We start from the raw sequence: 22,314 nt of genomic DNA, 5'->3' as shown, positions 1-22,314 counted from the left end.
GACTATATATCCTAAATAAACCAGAAATACTAGTTAGGATAGACTGCGAAGCTATAGTTAAATTCTATCAAAAGATAAATGATAAAAATAGTAGTAGAAGACGATGGCTAAATTTTTTAGATACCATTTCTATTTATAATTTAAAATTTGAACATATAAAAGGAAAAGATAATAATTTAGCAGACCAATTAAGTAGACTAAAGATTACTGCTAACTGATTTTTTATTTGAACAACATGAGACCTTCCAGTTCTCAGACAGCAGACAAGGGGAAAGGCATAGCCTCAACCCAAGACACATACAGACGGACAGTATTAGGTAACCTTCATTTTAGACCTACATCTGCATTAGACAATAACGCCATAGAAAGAATACATTTTGGAACCAATAATTTAAAAAAAATTCCGCCATCTAACTTCACTTTTAAGGTATTACCAGAATATGTAATAGGCAAACAACAGACATGTTTAGTAGATAATTTATGGATATCACATAATAAAAAAGACGCTAGTCATTTTGTAGTCACTCTAAATGCACTTTGTCAGTATTTTACAGACAAAAATCTAGACAAGAAATTTAAATTTTATGTTGTAATCCATGGTAGAACTAATGGTATTTTTCAGACTTGGATAGAAGTTTTAGATTCTATTAAAAATATAAGAAAACCTCTTTTTAAAGGCTTTAATGATTTCACTGAGGCATTAGACTATGCTAGAGGAGTATTGGGTCCAAACTACTATATTTCTCCAACTCTCAGACAAAATCCAAATAGAACCCCTCAGTACAATATACAAAAAGACACAGACAAGGTGATTTTTTGTGATCACTGTTCTACTATGGCTGAAGTGGTCAAGAGATTAAACCAGCAGAAAGAGACACTGGTTCAAGAAAAAATAAAACTCTTAGATCAAGTGAAGACATTAGAACAGAGACTACAAGCGGTTAAGTTCGAATTGGTACAATCTCAGAGTTCTCCATCTCAGACAAAAATGGATGAGACGGGTGTGCATTCCCCACTGAATGCAAATAAATTCACTGTATCGGATAAAGATACAGCTAGTCCGGTTCAAACGGTAGCCGGTAAAGACTCATCAAATCCGTTGATGGCTGTCACTTTGCCAAAAAGTGAAGAGGAGGGATGTTCATCTCTCCAGACAAGACGAAGATTACCAAAGACACTGACGCAAGGAGCTACTTCTACCAAGAAAGGCATACTTGCCAAAAAGAAAAAAAAATGACAACATAGAAAGTATAGTTAAAGAGACTTTGGAAAGATTTTTCCACACAAAAGCAGAACAAGACAAGCATATAATCAAGAACCCTAGTGCAGAATTATCTCCAAGTCCAAGGATGTCTCCAGTCCATAGTTCAGAAGAAGGAGATATGGTAAATTTCCAGAATAGTGCATTTCAAGACTCACAAGACCCAAACGACTACGATTCGGGAATGAGTTTTGATTCTATTGCACTACATAATTTAGACACACACACACACACACACACACACACATATATATATATATATATGTGTGTGTGTGTGCGTGTGTGTATGTATGTGTATGAAATAATCAGACAAAAGTAGTGGAGGAAATAGTTATGATGAGCCAAAAGGCCGAAAGATTCGTTGAAAAAAAAGCAACGGCTAGAAGACATTTGCAGAAAGAAGGCTTTATTAAAAGCAACTTTAATAAAGCAGCTACAGTAAATGGACAGATCAGCTAACAGACAAGTAAATAAAGTGTTCTTTTGAAAAAGTTCACGTGACGATGGGGCCCAAAGAGCACCCGGCTGAACTCAAAAGATTCTTCAGCATTTTGAAATCTCAAGTTGAAGTCCGCCAGACGCCTATAAATAGCAGTATTTGTGAAGAAGCAAAGACATTACCAACAAGAGCACCAACCACCTCTCTCTAGAAAACTTCCATATTCCCCTTCTCTTTCATCAAATGCTCCTATCCCTTGCCCAATCAAAAACTTGTGTAATATAAACTCCTATTGTAAATTAGTATTAAGTTTTTAATAACTACCCCCTAGTGTGAAGTAGTTTTTGGGGTTCCCCGAAAGGGAAACCTCTCTCCTTCTTCAAACCATGTAAGTTTATTTACTATGTTTTCTGTACTAATCTCCCTATTATGTAAATTATTTTGTGATTATTATGTTTAAGTAATTACTTCCTTATCATCATGAATTTGTTATTCTTAGTATATGGTTATTCTCTTAACTTCTTAATAATCTCGATGAATTAACCTGTAAATTCTTAGGTTTTAAAGAGGCCGTTTTAATGTCCAAATAATAAAGGACGATGCTGGTCGTGGTTACCGGGGTGTGGTTAAAGAAGATTGTTATTAAGAACAAAGGTTAAGAGAAAGAGATGAACAATATAACAAGATTCGTGACTGGACAAAGTCCAGATTAAGATTAAAAAAAAAAAAAAAAAAGTACTGTTCATATTACTGTTCACTTTTTACTGTTCAAAAAAATTAAATAATAATAATAATTTGGGAGATAGACAGAAAATTAATTATAACTACATGATAAGAAGAAATATAGGAGTGAGGAAGTACCGAGTAGGATTGTTAAAAATTTATTTGAAAACACAATATTAATTTCCTGCTTTGTCCTTTGAACTTTTATATATATATATATTGGTAGGAGTTTTTGTCCAAGTCCCCTCCACCTCAAGGACTTTTATATTAAGAAAAAAATAAGTAATGATCATTTCATAAGTTTAATCGGATTGTAATAAGAATTCAAAGCGCGGACGAATTTCGTAATGCGCTCATAAACAGTATTAGTCAGCTTATTTTTGCTTTCAGAAGCTGTCCGAGAAGTGTTTAACCTAAAATATATATGTTTATTAATTAGGTCAATCAATTAATTTTTTAAGATTGAGGTCACAAGCTTAGTGATTAATTCAAATCTAGTTGATCCATTGATAATATGGGAATAATGAAAATAACATAATAACATCAGTAAAGAAAATAATCAGTATGAAATAATAAAGAACGAGAGAGAGAGAGAGATTCTTATTGATTAAGGTGTGCTGATCAAGAGCCAACAATAGCAATGAGCAAGCTATGAACAATGATTGTGTAATTGTGTTACAGTGTTCAGATGATATACGATGGTGGGAAAAAGGAGATATCAATTTATAGGATAATTTAATCGTAACTGACTCTATGAATCAGCTTGCATGTTACATGGATAGGATCGTGGCTGTTAGACGTGACAGATATCTTGGAGTTTGACCGTCGTGGGGAAGTAGATTGTTCGAGCACCTTGGACCTTTCAGTTGTATCATCCTGGGTTACTGCTATCTGATATGGGCAAAATAGACCCAAGACCAAATTTTTGGACGATTAAGAGTTCTTAAGTCTTTGATCAAGCTAGCACCAGTTGATTTCAGGTTGACTGTGAGTTATTTATGTGCTTGCCATGAAGTTCGGTCAAAAAGTCTTCAACATGATCCATCTATTATCAATACAGATAGTCCCCCACTTTTTGGGTAGGTGTTAGGAGTTGTCCGAGAAGTGAAAACTTTTAGGCGGGAACAGGGGCATAGTCGTCATCATAACACTTGAATCTGAACCAACGATGCCTTTTTAACTCTACGTCTGGGACACGTGGTGAGCCAGGTTGGAGATGATGTCTTCGCCAATTACCGACGCAATGATGACACTTTGCTTATAAATAACAAATCTTTTCACCCATTCCTCTTCTTCATCTTCTGCTAGAGATTTCTTCGCTTGCACTCATATTCTCTTGCCCTCTCAGTCTTCTATTTACATATTTTGTGAGTTTCACCTCCATCTTTTCATATTGAACCTACGTATCAGCAGGGGTGGATGCACCTTAAGCTAAGGGGTGTCATTCGACACCGCTTCGTCGGAAAATTTTGATAAATATATGTATATATATAATCTGAAAAAACAAAATATATGGTACGTATAATATAAATGACATTGCTTTGCACAAAGGATGTTCTGGCTCACTGGCGAAGCCCCTTGTTAGTTTGGCCACTATTGCGGGTTCGAACCTCTGCAATGTGTTTATGCTAGTTTTTTTTTTTTTTTTCAAAATAATTTGTAAGCGCTTATTCCTTTGTCCATCTGCTGAAAAAGAGCACCTTGAATGAGGTTCGAACCCAACACTTCTCATTGTAAGGAAGGATGATACAAAACCCGTCAACCGACATTCATTTTAATGTATCAACTTTATACATTAAGTTACTTAAATGGAATCTGGAACTGAATTATAACTCTGGGGTGAAAAAAATTATTCATTCTTCTCTCCAATTTGTTCATATGTTATACTCTTTAAATGTCGACACTGCTTACGAAAAATCTGCGTACGGCCACTGTGTATCAGGATAAAGACCTTCAGACCACAACACACCACCATCGTCGGCTCCGAGCTATGAGACATACAAGATATGCCCCACACATCTTAGCCTTGCTCGGCTACATCACCTCTTTTCCAGCCACGTCATGGACCTCTACAACTGTCATTGATCGAGTCTTATGGGATAGGACGCATGTTCAACAACTTCCTCAACAGCCTCCACAAAGATCACGGAGATCGATAATATCGGCCCCAGCAATCAAAACAGTTCAATCAGTAGCGGACCCAGTATTTTCACTAAGCGGGTTCAATATAACAGAATAGAGAGGCAGCAAGGAAAAGCAAAGACGTAGGAAAAAGGTTCATTATCATTAACTCTTCTATTCTATTATAGAGTTTTAGTATAACCGTAGAAAAAATGGCCTCATGCTTGAGAACTATTTTATTATGAAAACTTTGTTTTCATTCTACCTATTCCTTCCATTACATGCTTATATTCAGCATCCAAAATCCCAAAATCAATTGAAATTTTCTTCAATTTCAAGTGGTAGGGTTTTTCTCAAGTGAAAAAATAAAAAACATGCACAATAATTTTATTTATTTGAAAGTACAGAGTAAAGGATAAAGAGGCGAACTTGATCGATGTTTGGTGTTGTGTTGATGAAAGAGCCGAACTTGATGATGAAATTCATTTCAGCTAAGACTTGAGAGAGAAGAGCGAGGGGTTTGGGATTGGGATTTCACTTTTCAATACTTTTTTAGATTGGGATTTGGGTCCTTATGTTATTTTAAGTTCTATTATATTAGAAATTGAAAAAAAAAATGGAAAAGGGAGTAAGGGACGAATGCTGCTCACAGGTTATACTCGCGACCACTCAAAAACTTTTGAACCCACTAGCCACTGGGCTGACCATCACACTTGTTTAAAGTGGAGTCAAAAAATAAATATACACGTCTATTGTTTCAAAAACTGAATAAATATACATATATATACACTGTAATTTTTTGACAAGTGAGTTCATATGAATCCACTTGAGACCATGTGGGTCCGCCCCTGAGTTCAATGGGTTGACTGAAGACCTACAAGTTACAGTAGACTTCAAGGACCCGGACTATTATATATATCAGACGAGGGACAAGCTTCAAGGGGCCTTCAACCATCTTCAAGCATACTCGATCAACAGTATTTTCGTACCTTCTGTGTTTAACACACTTGTATACACAAAAAATAACACTGTATCTTCCCCTTTGGTAGCCCTTAAAGAATGTACCATGTACCCCTTGTACGAACTTGTAAACATTTCTTGGCCTCGGCATGTCCTTCCTGGGATTGTACTATATTTCACGGACTTGAAAGATATTACTCTCTTCTTTCTCTCTTTTTATTGTTATATATGTTATTTTGATATTGTTTATCTTTACATTAAATGCATCGTATAGGTCTCGTTCTATAATTGGGACCAGACTTGGTACAAGAAGCTATTGACAAGGTCCAGTTAAGTAGACAGAGGTTGCTCACGGCTCAAAGCAGACAAAAATCTTATGCGGATAAGAGAAGAAGAGATTTAGTGTTCACAGTTGGGGACAAAGTTTTCTTGCGAGTCTCTCCTATGAAAGGTGTGATGCGATTCGGAAAAAGAGGTAAATTGAGTCCGAGATTTATAGAACCATATGAGATACTTGAGCGCGTAGGAGGGGTAGCTTATCGTTTGGCACTTCCTCTTGAGATGTCTTTTATCCATCCAATGTTTCATGTTTCTATGCTAAGAAAATGCATATCAGACCCTTCTCGTGTGCTGGAAGCACCGACTATAACGCTTGATGAGAACTTGACGTATGAGGAGGAGCCAATGGCTATTGTTGACAGACAAGAAAGGAAGTTATGGTCAAAAGAAATTGTGTCCGTGAAAGTCTTATGGAGAAATCATGCCATTGAAGAAGCTACTTGGGAGTCCGAGAACGATATGCGAGCCAAGTATCCCCACTTGTTTCAGTCTATAGGTATGCTCTTATTTTAAATTCGGGGACCGAATTTCTTAAGGTGGAGAGAATGTAATATCCTATATTTAAGTGTAGGTATTTAATTAATTAAACTTAAAACAAAAAAACAAAAAAGAATAAAGGGCATGTTGGGCCGCAGCCCTTAAATGAAAAAAAAAAAAAAAAAAGGAGACAATGGGCCTTGGCTATCAGATACGTAATAAGGAAATAAGGGCAAAATGTGAAGAGATGTGAGTTGAAGTTTGGGCAGCCACTTTAGAAAAGAAAAAAAAAATAGAACCTACACCATTTTAAAAAAAAAAATAATAACCCCTGAGGCAAAGTTAGAAATAGAAGCAGAAGCTTCATCCGGATTCAACATTCCTTCCGCCTTTCTTCAACTTCAGTTATCAATTCAAGGTAAACATATCTTTTTGCTCCTATCTCAATTAGTATTTTTATATATACAGGGATTTAGAGATTTGGGTTAAGTTAAATTATGATATTGAGATTGGGAGTATTGTTTAAGTGTATAACCTTAATTATGCATTCTCATGATGAAGCAAATTAGCATGAATGATTGGGAATAAAGAAAATGGTAAGGAATAAAATTTACTAGGTCCATCAATAGCTTAAAAGTGATCTTTTTGAGCGAAATTGAGATATGGGTAATTGAGATCGTGATGGGTTACCACTTGAATTTATTGGATTTGGAGTTAGCGGACGATAACAGAGAAACTTATATTGATTTATAGATTCACACACGAATTGAGCAGTTTGGATCGATAAAGAGTCGAGCTTTGGTTAGTTGGCATCGAGAGGTGAGTAGTAATCTTACCACAATTTGTATTTTCATAACCTTCATGGTTTATACATTATTTTGAAAATAAAATGTGTTACTGATACTTTGAAATTGCATGTGGGACAAGTCCTTTACTTGATATAGTACCGAACAGTTTACTTGAGATGGTTACCGGTTATTCTAATTGTTTTCACCGTTACTAGATATGTTTTACCGTTACTTGAGATATGATTACCGTTTCTGAAATGAAATTACATGATTTTATAAGAATTGAAATGCCCTGTATTGTTTGAAAATGCTTTCATATGAGTATTTATTATTTACAAAGAAAAGTATTAATGGGGGGAGACTTTGAAGGATCCCGTAGCTAACGGCGGGTTCGTTAGACCTGGTGCACCTTGTATTTACAGATTACAGTTACAGCCCGCGCTAGTGGGAAGGTAGAACTTGCATACATGTACCATTTTCCCTCGAGCAGGGACCTACAGTTATATTTGACTCCTTTTACGAAGGGGTCCACATGATATAGATTACATGATCCTTTCTTGGAAACCTCCCAGATATAAGAGTTGATATGACAGTATTTACCGAGTTTATTATTGAATTGTTAAATGATTTCTGATTATATGAAAATAGAGAAGATTGGTTATTGCTACTGTTTTTGCAAAAAGGGCATTTATTCGTGATATTTTATGAATATTATATAAGCATGTTTTCTGACTTGTCCCCAATAAAAACGGTTGTGGTTAAGTGTTATTACTCACTGAGCAAGCGTCTCACTCCTCGCTATTTTTTTTTCCAGAGACCGCAGGTGACGTTGGTGAGGATTATGGTAACTAGAGAGCACGAGTTGAAAGTTCCTGGTGAGCCCCGCACTTGTCCGCGTGGGCCAAGATTCTATTACCCATGATGGTCTTTTCTTTTGAATTCTTAGAGTTGCTCCATAGTCATTTGATTTATTTCATGAGTATTCTTTATTCATTATAGACTGGTGACTAGTATTAGGCGTTTTTCCTGTATTTCAGAGATATTTTAGTATTATTACGTTGAAAACGGGTTGATTGAGGATGATTGCATTTAGTTTGGTTGAGATTGGATATTTTTGTTGTTGATTTTGAGACATGAAAGTTTTGGATAGTCATAAAAACAGGGGAAACTCTGGCCGATTTTCTGTAAAATTCCCGTTAAGGCTTGCTTTGGGAAACCTACCCTATAGCGCCGGTCATGTTCCTAAATTGGGTCGTGACAAAGTTGGTATCAGAGCCTAGGTTATTTCGGTATGACTGATGGAGCACATGTTAGTAGTAGAATCTCAATTATGGTTATGTTGCCGGCCATTCCCATAATCGTGATTCTGCGAGAGCGTGATAGGATGTGTCTTGTCTTTCTTTCTTATTCCTCCTTACGTGTGTGACGTTTAGGGTCAACTAGATGAATCTAACATTATTTATTTTGGTAATCAGATGGCTAACACTCGATCATCTTTTGGCGGAGCTAGGACAGTTGTTCCACAGGCACCTAATGCCACCTCGGGTAGGCAGCCAGCCTCCATCGCTAGGGGAAGAGGCAGAGCTCACAGACAGGGCCACGGTACCACCACGAGGACTCGCAGTACCACCACGAGAACTACGAGGGAGCCCACTCCTGAAATGAGTGCTAGCCCACCTCCGCAATCGCATTAGGGTGTCACTGCTGAGGCACTTATATCTATGCAGAGAGTTATTGAGGATTTGGCAGACAGAATGGATAGACAAGAGAGAATTCAACAGCATAATATTGCACCTGCTCAGACACAACCACATTCTCGGGCACCTGCACAGACTCAGACTTTTGGGAACAACGAGGTATCCTTGCAAGATTTCCTGAAGTTGAAATCACCAAAATTCACAGGTTCTGAGAATTCAACAGATCCTCAAGGGTTCTTGGATGGCTCACTTAAGGCACTACGCGCTCTCGGATGTTCCAGTGAGGGAGCTGTGGAGCTTGCAGCATACAAACTAGAGGACATGGCCTATACCTGGTATGAAACTTTGTTGCTAGGGAGACCTGCAGGAGCAGCACCACTGACATGGGACGAGTTCACTAAGTTGTTCATGGATAATTTTCTTCCTGACAGTCTGAGACAGAAATATGCTAACGAGTTTGAGAGACTGGTTCAGACTCCAGATATGGATGTATCGACGTATAATACCAAGTTTTGTAAGTTGGATAGATATGCTCCTTACTTGGTTCCTGATGAAGCAGCCTGAGTGCGGAGGTTTGTTGATAGGTTGGTCGGTCGTCTCTATAATGCAGTAGTCCCACAGATAAAGACGTTGACCTACTCAGAGGCAGTTGATCTTGCTAGAAAGATTGAAAACAAGGGACGTGAGGAACGTGCAACCAACGATTTACGTAAGAAGGCCAGGACAGGGGGATCTTTTAGTGGCAGCTTTAGTGAAAATCGCAGAGCAGGGAATCAGGGACAGCAGCAACAGGGTTCTCAGACAGATTCAGTTTCACAGTCTGCATATAGACCACATCATAGACAGGGTACCAAGGGGCCATCATCATCATCTTCTGGATATCGTAGTTCTGGACAGATGTATGCCACTACTCCATCCTGCCAAACCTGTGGCAGACCACATTTGGGCCAGTGTCGCGTTTTGACTGGAGGGTGTTATCGGTGCGGCCAGTTGGGACACCACATGAGGGACTGCCCTCAGCCTCCGAGGAATTCCGGCCAGGCTTCCGTTCAGTTAGCTGCACCTACTCAGGCTACTCGTAGTAATTCAGGTACCGCTGGTACAGGAAACAAAGGTCGAGGTGCTGGAGATCGTACTACTGGGAATCATGTACACGGTAATGTTGGTAGAGGACAGGCGAGAGTTTTTGCACTTGCTAGACAGGATGTTCAAGCCTTGAATGCAGTGGTTACAGGTATTCTTTCGGTTTGTTCATTTGATGCACTTGCATTGATTGATCCGGGATCTACCCATTCCTATGTGTCCCCGTACTTTGCTTTAAGGTTTGACAGACAGCCAGACATGTTAAATGATCCTTTTCTTGTTGTTACTCCTGTGGGAGCTTCTCTATTAGTTGAATATGTGTATCATGCTTGTCAAATTTGAGTTGAGGGTAGGGATACTCTAGCTGACCTGATTGTACTTGATATGGTTGAATTTGATGTGTTGATGGGCATGGATTGGTTATCTCCTTGTTATGCTACTGTTGATTGCAACGCCAAAATAGTTAAGTTTAAGATACCCAATGATCCCACCTTTGTATTAAAAGGGGGTCAAATTCCAGAGGTTGGTAAAGTCATATCTTTTATGAAGGCTCAACGATTGTTGAAGAAAGGTTGTGTAAGCCTCTTAGCTATGATAAGTGACACAAGAGATAAAGCACTTAGCTTGGATAGTGTACCAGTAGTGAAAGAATTTTTTGATGTATTTCCTGATGAGTTGCCAGGATTACCTCCAGTTCGAGAAATCGACTTCGGTATTGATTTGGCACCTGACACATTGCCAATATCTAAACCTCCATATCGTATGGCCCCAGCGAAGCTGAGAGAGCTAAAAAAAAAGTTGCAGGACTTACTAGATAAGAGTTTTATTAGACCAAGTGTATCACCATGGGGTGCGCCAGTATTGTTCGTAAAGAAGAAAGACGGGTCTCTAAGAATGTGCATCGACTATAGGCAGCTGAACAAGGTAACTATACGTAATAAGTATCCTTTGCCTCGTATAGATGACTTGTTTGATCAGTTGCAGGGAGTTGTTCACTTCTCAAAGATTGATCTTCGGTCTGGTTATCATCAGCTTAGAATCAAAGAAGAAGATATTGCAAAGACTGCATTCAGAACTCGATATGGGCATTACGAATTCCTTGTGATGCCTTTCGGGTTGACCAATGCTCCAACTGCATTCATGGACCTAATGAATAGGGTGTTCAAGCCGTTCCTGGATAAATTTGTGATAGTTTTTATTGACGATATCCTGATTTATTCGCGTAGTCAAGAAGAACACGAGAATCATCTGAGGACTGTGTTGCAGACATTGCGAGAACATGAGGTTTATGCTAAGTTCTCAAAGTGCGAATTTTGGATGGATTCAGTTGCATTTCTTGGGCATGTTGTATCCAAAGATGGAATTATGGTGGATTCTAAAAAGACAGAAGCTGTGCAGAAATGGCCCAGACCTACTTCTCCTAAAGAGATTCGTAGCTTTCTGGGTTTGGCAAATTACTATAGGCGTTTTGTACAGGATTTCTCCAGAATAGCAGCCCCATTAACCAAGTTGACACAGAAAAATGTGAAGTTTCAATGGACAGAGAAATGTGAGCGGAGTTTTCAGAAGCTCAAGACATGTTTGACAACCGCACCAGTATTAGCCTTACCAGCAGGTTCTGGAGGATTCACGGTATTCTGTGATGCTTCACGGGTAGGATTAGGATGTGTTCTCATGCAGAATGGTCGTGTTATAGCTTATGCTTCGAGACAGTTGAAGAACCACGAGCAGAACTATCCTACGCATGATTTGGGGATGGCCGCAGTGGTATTTGCTCTAAAGATTTGGAGGCATTACTTATACGGCGAAACTTGTGAGATTTATACTGACCATAAGAGCTTGAAGTACATTTTCCAGCAGAAAGATCTAAATCTTCGACAACGTCGGTGGATGGAACTACTCAAGGATTATGATTGTGCTATTTTGTATCATCTTGGAAAAGCAAATATTATGGCTGATGCACTGAGCAGAAAATCTATGGGTAGTTTGGCACATATAGCTCCAAACAAGAAACCATTGGCGAAGGATATGCTGAAACTTGAAGGTACAGGTGTTAGGTTTAGTGTGGGAAAATCAGAGGCATTGTTGGCTTATGTTCAAGCCAAATATTCATTAGTAGAGCACATAAAGGCCACACAATATGAGGATGTGCAAGTGTACAAATACCGAGATCAAGTCCTCGCTGGTAAAAGTAAGAAAATTACTGTTGACCGTGATGGCGTTCTTCGACTGGGTAAACGGTTATGTGTACCAGATGTAGATGGGTTAAGAGGAACTATTCTTGGGGAAGCTCACAACTCTAGATATACTATACACCCTGGATCCACTAAGATGTACCATGACCTGAAACAATTGTATTGGTGGGAAGGTATGAAGAAAGATGTTGCTAACTTTGTTTCTAGTTGTTTTGCTTGTCAGCAGGTTAAAGCCAAGCATCAGCGACCCACGGGATTACTACAACAGATTGTGATTCCAGAGTGGAAATGGGAAAGAGTTACTATGGATTTTGTGATTGGGCTACCGCGAACCCTTAGAGGTTTTGACTCTGTATGGGTAATTATGGACCGACTAACAAAATCAGCACACTTCTGCCAGTAAAGACTACATATGGTGGAGTGAAATATGCACAGATATTTATGAATGAAATTGTCCGACTTCACGGAGTTCCAGTATCCATCATCTCTGATAGAGGATCACAATTTACCTCCCGCTTCTGGAAATCTTTTCAAGAAGCATTGGGTACACGAGTAGATCTTAGTACGACATTTCATCCACAGACAGACGGGCAGTCTGAACGTACTATACAGATCTTGGAGGATATGTTGAGAGCCTGCGTTCTGGATTTTGGAGGTAGTTGGGATTCTTACCTACCCTTAGCTGAATTTGCCTACAATAACAACTTTCAGTCAAGCATTAAGATGGCTCCACATGAAGCCTTATATGGAAGGCAGTGTCGTTCTCCTATCGGGTGGTTTGAAGTGGGAGAGGCTAATGTATTGGGACCAGACTTGGTACAAGAAGCTATTGACAAGGTCCAGTTAATTAGACAGAGGTTGCTCACGGCTCAAAGCAGACAAAAGTCTTATGCGGATAAGAGAAGAAGAGATTTAGTGTTCACAGTTGGGGACAAAGTTTTCTTGCGAGTCTCTCCTATGAAAGGTGTGATGCGATTCGGAAAAAGAGGTAAATTGAGTCCGAGATTTATAGAACCATATGAGATACTTGAGCGCGTAGGAGGGGTAGCTTATCGTTTGGCACTTCCTCTTGAGATGTCTTTTATCCATCCAATGTTTCATGTTTCTATGCTAAGAAAATGCATATCAGACCCTTCTCGTGTGCTGGAAGCACCGACTATAACGCTTGATGAGAACTTGACGTATGAGGAGGAGCCAGTGGCTATTGTTGACAGACAAGAAAGGAAGTTATGGTCAAAAGAAATTGTGTCCGTGAAAGTCTTATGGAGAAATCATGCCATTGAAGAAGCTACTTGGGAGTCCGAGAACGATATGCGAGCCAAGTATCCCCACTTGTTTCAGTCTATAGGTATGCTCTTATTTTAAATTCGGGGACCGAATTTCTTAAGGTGGAGAGAATGTAATATCCTATATTTAAGTGTAGGTATTTAATTAATTAAACTTAAAACAAAAAAAACAAAAAAGAATAAAGGGCATGTTGGGCCGCAGCCCTTAAATGAAAAAAAAAAAAAAAAAAAAAAAAAGAGGAGACAATGGGCCTTGGCTATCAGATACGTAATAAGGAAATAAGGGCAAAATGTGAAGAGATGTGAGTTGAAGTTTGGGCAGCCACTTTAGAAAAGAAAAAAAAAATAGAACCTACACCATTTTAAAAAAATAATAATAATAACCCCTGAGGCAAAGTTAGAAATAGAAGCAGAAGCTTCATCCGGATTCAACATTCCTTCCGCCTTTCTTCAACTTCAGTTATCAATTCAAGGTAAACATATCTTTTTGCTCCTATCTCAATTAGTATTTTTATATATACAGGGATTTAGAGATTTGGGTTAAGTTAAATTATGATATTGAGATTGGGAGTATTGTTTAAGTGTATAACCTTAATTATGCATTCTCGTGATGAAGCAAATTAGCACGAATGATTGGGTATAAAGAAAATGGTAAGGAATAAAATTTACTAGGTCCATCAATAGCTTAAAAGTGATCTTTTTGAGCGAAATTGAGATATGGGTAATTGGGATCGTGATGGGTTACCCCTTGAATTTATTGGATTTTGGAGTTAGCGGACGATAACAGAGAAACTTATATTGATTTATAGATTCACACACGAATTGAGCAGTTTGGATCGATAAAGAGTCGAGCTTTGGTTAGTTGGCATCGAGAGGTGAGTAGTAATCTTACCACAATTTGTATTTTCATAACCTTCATGGTTTATACATTATTTTGAAAATAAAATGTGTTACTGATACTTTGAAATTGCATGTAGGACAAGTCCTTTACTTGATATAGTACCGAACAATTTACTTGAGATGGTTACCGGTTATTCTAATTGTTTTCACCGTTACTAGATATGTTTTACCGTTACTTGAGATATGATTACCGTTTCTGAAATGAAATTACATGATTTGATAAGAATTGAAATGCCCTGTATTGTTTGAAAATGCTTTCATATGAGTATTTATTATTTACAAAGAAAAGTATTAATGGGGGGAGACTTTGAAGGATCCCGTAGCTAACGGCGGGTTCGTTAGACCTGATGCACCTTGTATTTACAGATTACAGTTACAGCCCGCGCTAGTGGGAAGGTAGAACTAGCATACATGTACCATTTTCCCTCGAGCAGGGACCTACAGTTATATTTGACTCCTTTTACGAAAGGGTCCACATGATATAGATTACATGATCCTTTCTTGGAAACCTCCCAGATATAAGAGTTGATATGACAGTATTTACCGAGTTTATTATTGAATTGTTAAATGATTTCTGATTATGTGAAAATAGAGAAGATTGGTTATTGCTACTGTTTTTGAAAAAAGGGCATTTATTCGTGATATTTTATGAATATTATATAAGCATGTTTTCTAACTTGTCCCCAATAAAAACGGTTGTGGTTAAGTGTTATTACTCACTGAGCAAGCGTCTCACTCCTCGCTATTTTTTTTCCAGAGACCGCAGGTGACGTTGGTGAGGATTACGGTAACTAGAGAGCACGAGTTGAAAGTTCCTGGTGAGCCCGCACTTGTCCACGTGGGCCAAGATTGTATTATCCATGATGGTCTTTTTTTTTGAATTCTTAGAGTTGCTCCATAGTCATTTGATTTATTCCATGAGTATTCTTTATTCATTATAGACTGGTGACTAGTATTAGGCGTTTTTCCCGTATTTCAGAGATGTTTTAGTATTATTACGTTGAAAACGGGTTGATTGAGGATGATTGCATTTAGTTTGGTTGAGATTGGATATTTTTGTTGTTGATTTTGAGACAGGAAAGTTTTGGATAGTCATAAAAACAGGGGAAACTCTGGCCGATTTTCTGTAAAATTCCCGTTAAGGCTTGCTTTGGGAAAGCTACCCCATAGCGCCGGTCATGGTCCTAAATTGGGTCGTGACAAAAAACTTCCGAAAAATATGTATACATTGTATGTATACACAGTATGTATACACAGATCTTGAAAAAAATTCCGGTCAAAAATTCCGATTAGATCTGTGTACACTTTCTTCTCGTTCACCTTCTTTTCTCCATCATCATCACCGTCACCTTCAGATCTGAAAATTTTTTCATTAAAAGGAAAGTAAGCTCCGGTTGGCTGTAGTTGGTGTTGTTGCTGTGGTTCGCCGGAGAAGTAAGCTCCGGCGACTTCTCTGGCGATGGCTGCAGCCATGGCGACATCAATATTCTCTTTAGCTCTGTTCAAATAGCGCAAATCGATTTCACCGGAGCTCCGGCAGTGGAGGCCGGCGGCGGAACAGTGGGGGAAAAGGGAGAGAGAGATGGGAGGGTTGGGTTGGAAGTGAATAGTGTGATGGGTATTCTACTTTGTGTGTGTGTGTGTGTGTATATATATATATATATATATAGTTACTAAATGTCATTAATATACAAATGTTTGCTATGAGAAATAATTAAGTTAAACTATAGCTACTAAATGTCAATACCCACTATATGTTTGTTATGTCATGTAGTTATCCCTTCTTAAAAACATGAGCCTTAAATAATCATGTGAAATAAGTAGACCAAAAATTAAATTAATGATTAAAAGGTATAAAATATTTATAATTATTTATGAAAAACTAATATTATACATATAAATAATTATAAAATTTATGTATATAATTTATCGGTTTGGTTCGGTTATTTTTTAATAGAACCATAACAAACCAAATATTATCGGTTTTTAAAATTTAAAACCAAATCAAACCAAACCAAACCAAATGTCAGTTTTTTAATTCGGTTTGGTTAAATTTTCGGTTTGGTTTTGGTTTTAACCAAAACCGTGAACAACCCTACCTGTGGGAGGGTGTAATAACTAATCCTGGGATAACTGATCCCAGGATAAGTTATCCTCGGATAGCTTGTTTTCAACCAAGCGACCCCTAAGAGTTAATTGCATTTCATAATAGCTTTTATATCATTGCCTTATTTATATTTGGAATATTATGTTAGAAGTGTTGTTTTCTAGAGTTCTTTTAATCATGTGTTTTAACTTTTTAAAACTATTAATGTATTTTTTATTTATTTTATAAATTTGTATTATTATACTATTTTACTACATTATAAATTAAAATCTTAAAGATCCATGGGGCGTAAAGGCTCACGTCTCGCTCCGTGATAAGTAAAATGCCGTACCTCACGCCCCTGCCTTTAAAACACCGGTAAGAATAGCAACTCTGTCCTTGAAGCTCACGCACATAGATAGACTTCTATTGCACTGTACAAAATTCAGATAGACTCTCGTTTCAAATGGTGGCCAAATAAATAAATAGCAAAATCATCAACGAACACTTTATCAGTTCAAGCTTTGACTATTTATGGGATAATAAAGCTAAAGTTAGCTTTCGCAATAGCAAGTTTGAAAATGAAAAATGTGTGCTGCAGTGAAAGAGATACTTTCTTTTTCTTAGGCACACCAGAATCTAGATTATACATTTTTTTGGGTTGGCAATGAATTATTGTAGTAATTCAAAATAAATAATCTGCATTATCGTGGTACCATCTAACAATAGCTTCCAACACCTTTATGAAAGTTATTTCTTTAACTCTCAATATAATTAACTATATTAAATTGAAAATTAATGGCCTAGTTTATGATTTTCAATCCTGCCGACCGGCCTGCGATATTCTAAAGTTAGGCAGGAAGTGTTGAATCATTAGAATGCATGTTTATGTATGGTCGAAATTACATCCAGAAGTGTTAAAGTCTAATTCACATCTTTTATATTTTAATTTTGGATGTGTGACTGCTTTACGATCACTCATCATCTGAGAAATTACAATTGTTATTACTCCATCCAGTTCAGCTTATATGTCTTCGTTTGATTGTACATGGCTAGAGTTTTAGAAATAAGAAAGACCATTGAACTTCATTGCTTTAAATTAAAAATGTGTTATCAAAATATTCTTTGAATCTTGTGATCTTAAATATGTCACGCGAAATGTTGAAATTAAAGAGTTACTAAATAAGAAAGTGATAATCATTTATAAATCAACTAAAAAAGAAATTGAGACACATAAATTGAAAAAGAGAAAGTATCAATAAAGAGAATAATAAATTATTATAAAATATGCAAGATTACCTGTATAGGAAGAAAAAGACCAATTACTTACAAGTATACATACAGCTTAATATGTTATATCTCCGAGAATTAAACCAAAATTTGTGTGACTTTTGGAACAATGTGTATTTCTGTATTTATTTTTAGAAGAATTAGTTTGGAAAAGTTGAATAGCTGAAAAAAAGAATATAGATTCAGATAATTACATATAGCCAGAAAGGTTAGATTAGTTAGGCTTCATAGGTGAGTAATTGAGGGGAGGAAGTTTGTCCCTCATCAGTAAAAGAGAAGAAGATTGAAGTATTTGCGTGAGGTGTTTTTCAAATTTCTTTGTGTTGGTTGGTCCAAAAACTATTTTTTCGAAAATGACTTTTATAGTGAAATAGTAAAGAGCAGGGTGAACAAATTTCATGAGCACTAACATAACACACTAATTGTCTCATCCCACTTTCCACCCTCAACCCCACTTTCCATAGGCCCCATCCCTCACCGTCAACACTCCTACCTCTGTCCACCGCACCCCCCTCCCCCCTCCCCCACCTCATTATTAGAAAATGAGATTTTTTTCACCGATTTGCAGTGAGAAATTGTGCTATAAACTATAATTTTCCCACCTTATTTTCACTGAATAATCTCACTGAGAAAATACATAGTGAGAAACAGGTTCCCATTGAAACACTGAGAAACTTTTATAAATTTTTCCGTATGAAAATTCTGCTATTTTGGTTTTTTTCCACTGACATTCAATGGGAAATAGCCACTGAAAATTTTTCAGTGGAAAAATAAAGATATTTTAGTAATTCCCCCTCTGCCTACACACACATATAGTGTTTGAGTAAATTATGTATAAATTCTTTTGGGAATAAGTAAGAAAATCACTTATGTTTCTAGAATTGTTTTTCAGAAAAAACATTGTCAGTTCAAAACATTTTCCTTCGTCCCAAACACACCCTTAAGCACTTCTTATCTACTTGGTTTGAATTATTTGAGGAAAAGTTTGGAGGAAGATTAAAATTTGATAGTTAATTCCTTACATAGTCATCCAAATTTTGGATATTTATTTTTATTTATTTTAGGACAATAAAATCATGCAACTATTGCTATTTTTAAAAAATAAAAACACTAAGAAAATCTCATTCTCTCTGATTGTGGTCATCTCAATGTCCTTCATTGAGATAGTGCGATTTGAGGTTTAGGGCGGCGTAGGTGGGTGTTTTTCCTCCTTAATCTGAAGTATTTTCATAAAAAAAGATTTAGAATTTTATAAATCCATGAGCAAAGATTAATATTTTTTAGGTTGCACACAATATGTCGTTTTCTAAGACAGGAAAGGATACTTAGTTGAGTCAAATAAAAGCTCATAGTTTACACGAATAGAGTAAAAAAAAAAAAATCATAGTAGATAAATTGTGGGCTTTGCACCGCTTTCCTTGAGACATACGCAAAGCAATATTCTTATGTTCCACGGCATAATCATTAACTTTCCGTATCTCCACGATTAAAATAGACAGGGCCCGGCCCCGAACCTGTACGAGGGTGGTGGGCTGGGCTAGTGGAAAAAATTAGGGGGCTAGCCGGATATGTCATGTAGCCCGATAGCTCTGCCCGAGTTCAGGCCCACTTTGATTTTTTTTTTTTAAAATGATTACATATATATGACAACGCTAATTAATGCATATCAAATATTTACTTTCATAATAGATTCTAGTATACGAGAATCAATCCTATATTAGATCCATGCTTTCCATTTTCTTGCCTATTTTTAGGGATAGTTCTAAAATTTTGGAAGTTAATTAAATAAGTCACTCAAATTAGCTATTTTATAGGGAGATGAGTCCAACTTTAACTGTTAAACTCCCATTATTCTCTTAATTACTATGTAACTAAAACTTAATAGTATTCAATTAATGATTATATATACCTGATAATTTTTTAGAGGTATTCTATTTACTAATGTATTACAATATACATGGTATAATTTAATTATATTATATTTTATTAAGGTATAATATTATATATACATAGTATAATTCATTTTTAGAAGGCACACTGATGTACTTAATACATAGTATAATTTAACATAGATTATAATGGTATAATGTTATATATACCTGGTATAATATTATTTTTTTAGAAATACTATGTATATTGATTTAACCTTTTGTGACCTTTTGATTGGAGAATATTTTTCAGTTGAAAGAATACCATGTATATTTGTTATTGAGATATTATTAAACACTCCAAAAACGAATTGTATATCTTGTTTGGATATTTATGACTTTGTGTATGTCTTTGATATGTTGTTTTTGTATTTGTGTATATCTTGTATATGTTGATTGTATATTCATGTATATCTTGTATATGTTGTTGGAATGAAGATTCCCAATGGCTATTAAGCAAGAACAGCCGTTGGGCAAATGGCCAAACCCCAAAAATGACTTCTTTTTTAAAAAAAATTAATTCATTTAAATATAAGTGTCAAATATTGTAAAAAGTTGAGAGTGTGATGCAAGACTACATCGATAATTTAAAATAAATTTCAAACTTAAATTGAGAACACTAATTCCAAACATACAAACTTGAACGATTTACATTGCAAAATCAAATCAAAACAAACAAACTAACATTGCAAAATGAAAACATACAAACTTGAAATTTGAAACTTGAAACTTGAAACTTGAAAGTTGAGGCTTAAAACTTGAACCTTGAAAGCTCAAAATTCAAATTCTAACGAAGAATTGCATATGCATTTGGGTGTTTCTGACCCAAGTGACGGACCAAAGTATCGACCGGTCCAGACCTATGGTACATAGTTCGTAGACAAATTCTACATCAAATCGTATGTTCTTCTAGTTTAGCATAATACCTCCACACTGATGCACTCCTTGAGCTAGAGGAGGAGGATTGTCATTATCCATTAAATTTAAATTTTGAAATTTGAACTTGGAAGTTGGAAGAGAGAGAGAGAGAGAGAGAGAGAGATTTAGATGAGTAGGAAATTTAGGGATAGAGGACAGTGGGAATTGTGAGATAATATGGAGAAGAATGAATGGTATTTATAGATTGAAAATACGGCAAAAGAATAATTTAAGGAACTTGATGGTTAAAATAAAGTTGGCAACAACTAGATTTTAAAGTATCAAACTTAATAAATTTTAGGATTAGATTTTTTTTTTTTTAAATAATTAAAACCTGGCCCAGCCAACTTAGCCCACTATGTACCCCTGTCCGGGTAGGGGACTGGGTCGGACACCCTTTTCCCTCCTCAAAGCCGGCCCCAACCCAGCCCATTAACCTATGGCCAGGTCCAACCCATGTGACCCGAATTTACATGGCCCAACCCGTCCCAGCCCCGCCCAATTGACAGGTTTACTTTCAAGTTTCAATTGGGAATATGGTCACTGAATTTATTTTTCAATTATTTTTCGGTATTAGGGTTTAGAAAAAGGGAAATGAGATATATTTCATAATTTTAAAAAGTTTGGAGGTTTTAAGTTATACACTTAAGTCCTTGTGACTTGTAATAAAATATAAAAATCCCCTCTCTCATTCTCCTAAAATATGCATAAGTCCCCTTCTCTCTCTTCACTCTCTTCTCTATCAAGACCAATCTCTCAGGTCAATTTTTCTTCTCTCCCTAGAAGCTCTCCAATCATCATCCTCAGGTATGTTAATTAACTTTGCATCAGTGGCGAATCATTGTAAGATCCGTATTGCCTATTTAAAAGTATGGTGTGATTAATTTTTTTTTTCCGATCTTGATAAAAATCTAGTGTTCATAAAGTTCTGTTTTTTCCCAAAATATTTGAAGTTTTCCTTGTGTTTTCCGTCGAAATGTGTGTTATTTATACTTACTTTGCTTGTTTCGATCTTTCTTTTTGTGTTTTTGCTTTTTGTAAATTATGGTCGATTAATAGACTTTTGGTCGATTATTCTTATTCCCTATCTGAAAAGCAGGCAAAATAAAGTCCCTATTTGAGGATGGTTCAGATACAACCGCCACGTCCCCGTTCAGGATGGTTCAGCTACATATGGTTCAGATACTGTTGAGAGTTGAGAGTGATGGTTCTTATACCGTGGTTCAACAAAGTCTGCATTGTTTATATATAGATCGTATAAATGCCTAGGTTTAGAGGAGGAAGAGGAAAAATACTCCCCCGTTATGGTGATATTGTTCTAACCCGTTCTACTACGGATCGTAAAGATAAAAAAAGAAGAGGTGAAGAAGCTAGCCGAGATGTAAAAAGAAAAAGAAGTGCAGAAGCTGAGAGTGAGTCCTACTCAGACTCCATTAATGAGTGTAGTATTGATGGTGATGAAGGAGACAGAGTTTATAGTAGAGTTGAGAATGATGGTTATGTATCTGAGAAGGGAGGTGTTTGATCAAGAAAAAAGACAATGGAGTAGTTTGACTTTTGGTCGGTTTTATATAGGGAAGGATGTATTGTTAACGTTATAAATATAAGAATTTTTTGTTTTATTACTGTTGTAGAGAAATTTGTGGTCCGTCAGTCGAAATAAAGTAAGGTGTGCTGGGTCAATTATAAGCCAAACCGAAAATAAACCACCTTAGCTTATAATAACTCACTGCTTAGGACAATTTTAGACCATTTTGGTCGATGATAAACCAGAGAAATACAGGCGACCGTTGGGATGAAAAGCATGCTGAATTTGCACTAGT

General features: G+C 36.6%; 1 protein-coding gene and 1 long non-coding RNA gene across 2 annotated transcripts; both read left to right on the top strand.

Moving 5' to 3' along the window:
• The first annotated feature begins 8,829 nt into the window (after positions 1-8,829).
• LOC132612086 (uncharacterized) lies at positions 8,830-10,230 on the top strand. Its single transcript, XM_060326429.1, has 2 exons — positions 8,830-9,319; positions 9,416-10,230. The coding sequence occupies exons 1-2, from the start codon at positions 8,830-8,832 to the stop codon at positions 10,228-10,230; spliced, it is 1,305 nt and encodes a 434-aa protein (XP_060182412.1).
• Positions 10,231-12,875: 2,645 nt separating this feature from the next.
• LOC132611313 (uncharacterized) lies at positions 12,876-15,379 on the top strand. The gene is made up of 3 exons (XR_009571538.1): positions 12,876-13,842; positions 14,179-14,244; positions 15,027-15,379. It is a non-coding gene; the product is annotated as an uncharacterized LOC132611313 (long non-coding RNA).
• Positions 15,380-22,314: the final 6,935 nt, after the last annotated feature.

The sequence above is a fragment of the Lycium barbarum genome, chromosome 9, assembly GCF_019175385.1.
Source record: "Lycium barbarum isolate Lr01 chromosome 9, ASM1917538v2, whole genome shotgun sequence".
In the NCBI taxonomy this organism is placed as follows: Eukaryota; Viridiplantae; Streptophyta; class Magnoliopsida; order Solanales; family Solanaceae; genus Lycium; species Lycium barbarum.
Note: the sequence above shows the minus strand (reverse complement) of the source record. Positions and strands in the feature narration are given on the sequence as shown.

Bases quoted from the DNA above. Each gene is read 5' to 3' on its own strand.
- LOC132612086 (XM_060326429.1), top strand. From the start codon at position 8,830: ATGCAGAGAGTTATTGAGGATTTGGCAGACAGAATGGATAGACAAGAG. The intron at 9,320-9,415 runs GTAAGTTGGATA...TCTATAATGCAG, and splicing joins GACGTATAATACCAAGTTTT to TAGTCCCACAGATAAAGACG.